The sequence below is a fragment of the Nicotiana tabacum genome, chromosome 5 (genome assembly GCF_000715075.1).
Source record: "Nicotiana tabacum cultivar K326 chromosome 5, ASM71507v2, whole genome shotgun sequence".
NCBI lineage: Eukaryota > Viridiplantae > Streptophyta > Magnoliopsida > Solanales > Solanaceae > Nicotiana > Nicotiana tabacum.
Window position 1 is genome coordinate 144,710,335 of NC_134084.1, and position 8,584 is coordinate 144,718,918.

Genomic DNA, 8,584 nt, shown 5'->3' on the forward strand with positions numbered 1-8,584 from the left:
TTTACTTTGACTCAAGAGAAAAATACCAATTTTCGAAAATTGCCATTCAAAACAAACACTTTTGCGAATACAACCCTTCAGCACCTTAGGAAAGAAGATTTTAGGGCTGTGTTTGCTAACCAACCAAAATTTGAAGGAGGACCTTAGGTGGCTATTCTTGCAAAAGCAACCTTCCGGTGCCCTTTTTGGGGCATTTTGGCTATTTTGGACAAGAACGACATTACTTGATTTATTTGTGACAAAATAGCGACACTTCATATTTTTTGGATTATTTTTGCAAAAATGGAGTTGGACCCGATGAGGGTTGCCTACATATCCCACATCCAGTGAGAATCAAACTCGCGTAGTTCGGTCAATTTTGACGCAACAACAAAAAAAGAAACATAAATATTTTGAAATAGCTTTTTCCTTTTTCTTCAAAAATTTCGGCAGAGTTTCGGGATATTTTAGACACTAGATTTTCCACATGCGGGTAATTTCCTCTCTCTCACCTCAATTTGGTTTTTCTCAATTTTCTCCCCTATTCTAGAAGCCGGCCAGCATGCAATCTGAGTCAAATAAATGCGCAAGTAGCAGGTAAAATGCATCAGGATGGTCTTTTGATTTCGGGTACACCTGTCCTAGACGGACTCAACACCTGTGTTGAGTCCCCAAAGTCAGATGCATGTGATGCAAACAAACGTACCTACTAGGGATCCAGCATGAGACAATGTTATTCTAGGTTTAAAATTTGGGTGTATTGTTCGAGACCTGGCTTACCCGAGCGGACAACTCGAGTCGGGGGGAGGGGGGCAGCGTACCGGGAATACAGAAGCTTCACCGGCTTTGCAACTTGTCCGAACCTCGTTCTAAAATTGGGATATGACTCTAACAGAAAAGAAGTCACACGAAGTGCACACTTCCCAGATGATTTAGAAGACTCAGAGAGAGGAGGGTTTCGTAACAGTTTATATACAGTTCAAAGAGTATCAAAGCACTAAAAAGCGACAATTAACACATTAGGCTCAAACATATAAATAAAATCAGATAATAAAGAAAGCCAAATATAACAATTATTCTAAGCTCGAATTCTTGAACCCTGAACCAGAGATTCTGGGTTCGATCCCCAGTAGAGTCGCCAGAGCTGTCACACCCCCCGGAAGAGTATAAGAGAATTTTTTCCAATTTAAGTGATAATCGAAATGGGATTATTTTTTTAAAGTTCAGAGTCACCACTTGGGATAATTTATGGTGTCCCAAGTCACCGGTTGAAATATTGAATCGAGGAAGGTTTTGGCTCTAATTATGGTATGCGAACACAAAAATCCGGGTAAGGAATTCTGTTAACCCGAGAGAAGGTGTTAGGCATTTTCGGGTTTCGTAATTTTAGCACGGTCGATCAACTATTATTATTGGCCTAATTATCTGATTTTAAAATACTTTTAAACCTATGTGTATTTTTAACTTTAAAACCGCTTTTATTTATTTAAGGAATTATTTCAAGATTATTTAAAACACATCGCAAAACACGCTACATGAAATGAACCCGTGATTCACGACACGTTCTATTTAACCTTGTTGGAAATTAGAACCGGATCACATGAAATGTACACCCGGATTTAATAATAGCCATGATAATTATATAATTAACGCGCCTAAAGCAAACTATGAAGTTTATTTTTAATATCTAAATTATAACATTTGTGAGGGCCATGAGTGATTTAATTAGGATGGTACACCTCAATCCATTCTTTCTTTAAGAAATTATACTTAATTAAAGCCATCTAAAGATGTTTGGATTCTTATCTAAATTAAATTCTATCTAACATGACTATAAGCAGCCTACGCAAAATACCATACTAGCCTAACGTTTGGGGTGGGGGGAGGGCGAGTTCCAAACTTACAGTAACAACAAGCGACATTTTAAAGGGGAATTGGGCTCAAGGGAAAATCCAAAGCTGAAACTAAAGTGCTGGAAGCCTCAAGGGCTAATCTGGGCCAGACACAAAGCCCAAATATGATAATCATTGTGGCTATTCAAAGCAAATTTCAGTATATTATCAACTAATGATCGAAATAAGTACTAAACGAAGTGTAAGGGAAATAAATGACCAATATCAATCTGAAACACCTCAGCTAAAGACTGGGCCACTTAAATCCGGGCCCAATGCTATAATGTACTCAGTAATTATTTTGGGGAACAAACTGTGTGCTTTCGGAGGTTAGGCTCAAGGTAGAGCCCAAAAGAAAATTCATCATAATTCCAAACGGCTCCATTTGGTCCTGATTCAACTTCTTAAAACCTTGGCAGGAATGTGCTGAGAATTAAGGCCCTACTGAGGCCATAAACAGTCACCATTCACACGAAACAACATCATATACAATTCCCAAACATACAGCGACAACAATGATATTACAGACCTCGAATTGTTACTGCTACTAATGCTACAACATGAACTCAGACCATTTAAACTATTTATCAACTATACTAATGCAAACACGATCTGTTCTATCAAGTTAAAGCCCAGAAATATATACATGCTGAACATTGTATTTTAAACATATTAGAGCCAGATTTCACATACCTCACAGTGGTAAGCTTTCAACCCCTTCTAAAGAGCATTTACCATTAAACACATAACCTTCAAACACACCCTATGATAAGCCATACTACTATAGTAGACTGAAGCTTCAAACTCCCAAAGCAACTTAAAGGCACAAATACCTCCCACACACCTTACAATACAGTTCAAGCTCAAAACACACGTCTATTACGTACCAATTTTAGCTAATTTCTAACATACTAAAAAACAAAATGGGGAAGGGAAGGAAACAGAAATGCAATAAATTCCAACATCATGGAATCGATCTCCAGCAGAGCAAACAGGCATCGACTGAGTGGCAATAGCCAACAAACTCTAAAGCTTCAAGTGTATTATTCACATGGCCATAGGGATTCAGCTTACATACATGGATATAAACCAAAAACAGCCACAGAACTTCAACAAGAAAATAGTAATATCAGCAGAGTTTAAAACAACAACAAGCAGCAACTATCAATCAGCTTTAACCATGTTTTGAACCCAAAAAAAGAACAACAATGTACTCAAGCTTTTAAAACCCAAGAAAGATGAAAACCAGCTGCAATGGAACATTATTTACGTTTTTTTTTGTGTTTTTCTTTCTAATTTTTGAAACTCTATCAATGTGTGTGTATTCTTTAGTGTTCTAGGTGCAAATAATAGTATTTTTAAATCTCCTCCTTTAGAGTGAGGGAAATGGTTATATATATAGGTGCTCACTCTCCATGTGCTACTAAGGAATTTTTTGAATCAAATCTCTACTGCCCAGCCTAAATTTCAGGAAAAAAAGCATCTTTCAAAACTGATTTCTGTACAACTGTCAGATATTTTTATTTTTTAGCCTCTTATCCTAACAATTTTGGGCAGCTGTCCATTTTAAGAAGTTTCCAATCAGTTACTAAAGATTCTCCCAAGTTAAAATTCCCAAATTACCCCCTTAAATTCCTAGTTATTCAATTAACCCCCTGAAAGTTTATGCTATCCCCAAATCAGGACTAACACATTTAGGCAAAGAACACATCGAAATTCAGATTGAACAAACAACAATCATTAAGCATTTGGACCTTTTAAGCTAACCAAAACAAAACAATTCAGCAAATAGAAGTATTTACATCTAAAACCAAATGATTTTCAAATTGTTCAAGCTTATTGAAGCTACGAGATGAAAGAGCTAACAGAAATTAAACTAGACTAAACATGCAAATTGAGTAGGGAAACAAATACGAAAGGAAAGATTAACCAAGTACCAATCAGAAATCAGAAGGAACAAAATCCACGTTCAGAAGATTTTTCATCAATGAACTCTGAATTAACCTAAGAACAAAATTAAACCCTTACAATTTCAGAAAAGAGAGGAAAAGAAATACCCTCCGAACACTGAAAACTCTGGACTTTGAATGCATTTCGTCCGGTCAGAAGCGAATCAACTAAATCCCGGTGACTCCGAAATGAGTTTAAACTTACATTAACTAATGGCTCTTAACAAAGCCATTGGCTAATGTCAGTTTCAGACTCAAAACATGCTCAAATCGACGGAGAAATCAAATAAAAGACCCGATATTCTTGAGCATTTTTAGATCTAAAATATGTGACTTTTGGGTCAATCGAAAGATATGGTCACGAGATAGATGATGAGAGGGGAAGGTAGTGATTGCATGGTGTCGATTTTAGTGGGTTTGGAGGAGGTTGGGTGAATTAGGACTTGGCTCCAGATGTGGATTTGGCGAGTTTGGGCAGTGATTTAAAGGAAGTTGTTTATGGGTTTGAACAGAGGGGGAAAGGGTGATGGTATGGTAAGAATTTTAGGGCGAGTTGAGGTGTCGCCGCCGGCGGGTGGGGATTTGGGATTTAAGGGCGGCGGATCTCTAGGGTTTGGGGTGAGAGAGACGGATTTAGGGTTTGACTGGGGGGGGGGGGACCGGTTAGGACATATATGTTTGGGAATATGAATCAGTTCGCAGCCGTTGGATCACACAAGATCAACGACTGAGATTCGCTTGAAAGAAACGGCGTCGTTTGGTTAAATGGGGTGAGACCTGGACCGGGTAAGTTGGTTTCAGGTTGGGTCTGGGGCTGACCTGGGGTTGGATTTGGGCTCAGACTATTTGGCCCAATTTTGGGGCCAAGTTAGACCCTTTTCAATTCTTTTCTCTTTTTTTTTTCTTTAATTAACTAAAATCCTAAATTACATCTCAGATTAATCTAATTTGCAAGGTTAAGCTAATTATCTAATTGTAATAGTTACAAAATTAGTTGATTCTAAATTAAAGAAAAGAAAATTACTAAATTAGAATTAAAAGACTAAAAATGCAAAAGTAAGCCATTTTTTGTGATTTTTATTTTTTAATAAAGCAATTAATTCACTAATTAACCTAAAAAATGTAAAAATAAATCCTAAATGCAATGCACAGTATTTTTGACATTTTCATAATTTTTAACAGAAATAAACATGCACAGAAATGCAAACAATTAACGCAAATTCTCACAAAATCCTTTAAAATTACAAATAATGGATTTTTTTTTATTTCTCTTGAATTTTATAGGAGTAATTCATATAGGGCAAAAATCACGTGCTCACAAAGACAACCTTTATTTAAGGGGTGTCATTCGAACATCTCGCAAAACATATTCATATATTATAAGTATATCATATATTATAAGTATATCATATATTATAAGTATAAATAATATATTTCTTAAAAATATGTATACATACAACACATTGACATTGTTACAATAATTTACTTAAGTCCAGAGTTCTAGACCCATATTTTACTCTACTTGTGCAACATAAAGGCCGGAGCTTTGCCAATCTTGCAAACTTTACTAGGGTTTACAAAATTAAATAGTGAAGAAAAATGGGGAAGAACTGTAATATCGAAAAGTCAGAGGGTCTAAAGGACACGTTACTGGGATTTTGCCATTCTGGAACACTGTCTAGGGTTTATATATATAATTTTTCCGCTTAAAAACGCAGTAGCTGCCATTGGTCTGGTTCTCTCTCCCGAAACACAAGCAGTAATTGCATATTGTTGGATCAGATTCAGGAATCAAGATGGACAAGAGTATGATTGGAGATTTGGATTCACTTCCTGAAGCAGATAAGCTTAAAATGGCCGCCATGATTGACCAGCTCCAAATTCGTGACAGGTTCTTACTTTTCTCCTTTCTGTTTGATGTTTATATGCACTTTTTCACTTGGTAGAATAAATAGGAAACGAATCTCCTATAGGTGGCACAAAAAAATAATCGTAATTTACCAGTTTGATTAAGAAATAATACCTTTTTTTAAACTTTTACAAGATTTAATTACTGTTAGCCTTTTTGGTAAGCTGTATGAGTATCAATCCAAAACCTTGATTTACTGCTTGCTGCGCCACAGATTCATGATTATATTTTCTTAGCAGGTTTAAGCTAGCATTTAGAATTTTAACCTATGCACCTTTTCTTATTCCCTAAAGCTGATTTTATATTTCTTTCCCTTAATATTTTAATTAAGAATGGAGAGTATTTGGTAATTTGTTCGAGTGGTGGTTTTGGAAAGCTTGGATCAATGTATATGAGTTAATTAGGCAGTCTATTCAGCATGCTGTTTGCTGGTCTTAGACTCGAGCAGCAATCAGCGCTGGTTTGTGTTGGATGATTGTATACTGCTAGTCTTATACTCATAATGGAAATAAGTCTTCACAAGTTGATTTGAATCTAGTTGTTCTGAAGGCAGAGAAAATGATGGAGGGCAGAAGCTAGTAATATATTGAGATAACGAAGTAGAAATTGAGTATAATTCCAGGGCTTCAGAAGCATAGCTTTCCTAGGGAGCTGTGATGTTTATAAATGAGAGAGAGCTGTGAGATGTGTAGGTATATATACAACCTATTTTGCACCTAGCTTCTGGGTTTAAGCTTGCCTCAAGCAAACATTTTGCATCACCCCACAGCGTAAGTCTAGTTTCATTAGTTTAAATCCAAATATAGACTTGAAAGTGTACACATAATCTGCACTATTATGCAATTAGCAATGTAACAAGCTAGTGTGGGAATTGTGTTAGTTTGGGTAGTTTATTCTATCACATTAAAATAATTAGTCAGATTCTTGAGAAGACTCCACGGAGGAACGTGGTAGTAATGTGTTCCTAGAGATGATTTGTTGGATGGTGTTTCCTTGCTTCGAGCTCATTAAGTAGGGGGTTGTAGCGTAGTTTTGAGTTTAATCCTTGGAAATAATCAGCTAAATTCTGTTGTGGCCTCTGAGGTTGAGATCTCCAATGTGCGAGGTTGAAACATCTATCAAGCTATTTTATTGGTTCAATAATGTTTTTGCAGGCATGCCTTGTTGATGAGCATCAAACTTATTTGTGTCGTACCTTTTGAGAGTAATAAGCTGATTTTTCTGGATTGAGTAATTGTTATTGTAGGCCATATCTTGGTAGTGAGCCACATTACCTATTCGGCTATTCATGTCATGAGTTTTTTAGAGTCCAAGTCCTTTCTTGAAAATGAAACTATAGAAAGTACTCATTCTGTTTCAATTTATGTGAACCTATTTTGACTGGGCGCGAAGTTTAAGAAAAAAGAGACGATTTTTGAACTTGTGTAAAATGAGGCACATAAATAAAATACATAAATTGAAACGAGGGAGTAACTTTTATGAAGCCCTTCTCATGGAGCTGAACTCATTAACCTTTTTTATTAGAAGGCTTCTAAAAGTTGTAACATTTTTGTTCGAAATATTGAAATGCTTCTGGACAAAATAGTGTGGAAAACAATGGAAGATTCAACCAAGAGACACCTGCACATCTTGTACATGATTTTTTGATGCCACCTTCATGTTTATTAATGAAATTTGTTGACTTGTCAAAATAATATTGGAGTACTCTCTGGGAAGGATTTCTGTTAAGAACACAGGGCAAAATATGATTAAAAGAATTAAAAATTTGGGAGGCTATCTGAGCTTTACATTGTTCACATCAAATTTGTATACTATGTGATAAGTATCAAATAAAATTTCTAATCAAACATCCAACTGTATGGATCTTAAGTTTGTACTGAATATGCAATTGGCAATTCCTGTTTGGATACTGATACTCCATGGAAAGGACATAGGTAAGTTGCAACATTTCACCTTCGTTGGCTCGTCTATCAGTTCTGCTCACTGATGTGCATATTTTGTGGCATATGCTGGAAAATAGTAATTTGAGAATTGAGAAAATGAAAGCAATAGTTACCTTCATAAAGTTAGAGACTTTGGAGTAGTTAAAACCACTATCTTAGTAAAAGGAATTAAACAAAGAATGAAATAAACTAAAATATCTTAAAGCAGAAACTTGAAGGAAATTGAAGACATTATTTTATTTTCTTACTGCCTGTCTCTATTAATACTTTCTTATGGTAATAGTATTGTAACTCTAAAGCCTCGTCTCTTTTGTCTTGAAATATTGCAGCTTGAGAATGTATAATTCCCTGGTTGAAAGATGTTTCACGGACTGTGTAGACACTTTCAAACGCAAAACTTTGGACAAACAGGAGGAGACCTGTGTCAGGCGATGTGCTGAGAAGTTCTTGAAGCATTCTATGCGTGTGGGTATGAGATTTGCAGAGCTTAACCAAGGCGCACCAACACCAGATTAAAATGCTTCTAGTTTATGCCTGCAATTCAACTTCTCATTACTGTAGGCATTGTCTATTGCGGGTTAGTTAGTTAAGGAAAAGGACGTGGAAGTTCCTTGCATATCCTTCGTTTTTGGATCAACAGCTTTCCTCGTCAGATCAATTAGTATACTGTACTTTTGCTTCTCAATCCCAAGAATATTTCGAGTGAAAAATATTAGAAACTTGAACAGTAGAACTGGACTAGATTGCAGGTCATTTGCTGTTACCATAGCATTCTTTTGTGGCAGCATTCAGGAAAATAATGTGGTATTCAATTTCGTCAAGAATGCATTTATGTTGCCTTTTCAGCTGTTTATGCTATTTAATGAACTCGAAGTTGATAGAGCTCAATTATTAATTTAAAAAATAAGAATT

The 8,584-nt window shown here is 36.0% G+C and overlaps 1 protein-coding gene across 1 annotated transcript; it reads left to right on the forward strand.

Annotated features, from left to right (window-relative positions):
* The first annotated feature begins 5,518 nt into the window (after positions 1–5,518).
* On the forward strand, positions 5,519–8,517 carry LOC107797649 (mitochondrial import inner membrane translocase subunit Tim9). Its single transcript, XM_016620552.2, has 2 exons — positions 5,519–5,711; positions 8,002–8,517. Exons 1-2 carry the CDS (start codon positions 5,617–5,619, stop codon positions 8,186–8,188), a joined length of 282 nt encoding a protein of 93 aa, XP_016476038.1. The 5' UTR covers positions 5,519–5,616; the 3' UTR covers positions 8,189–8,517.
* The last annotated feature ends 67 nt before the right edge of the window (positions 8,518–8,584 follow it).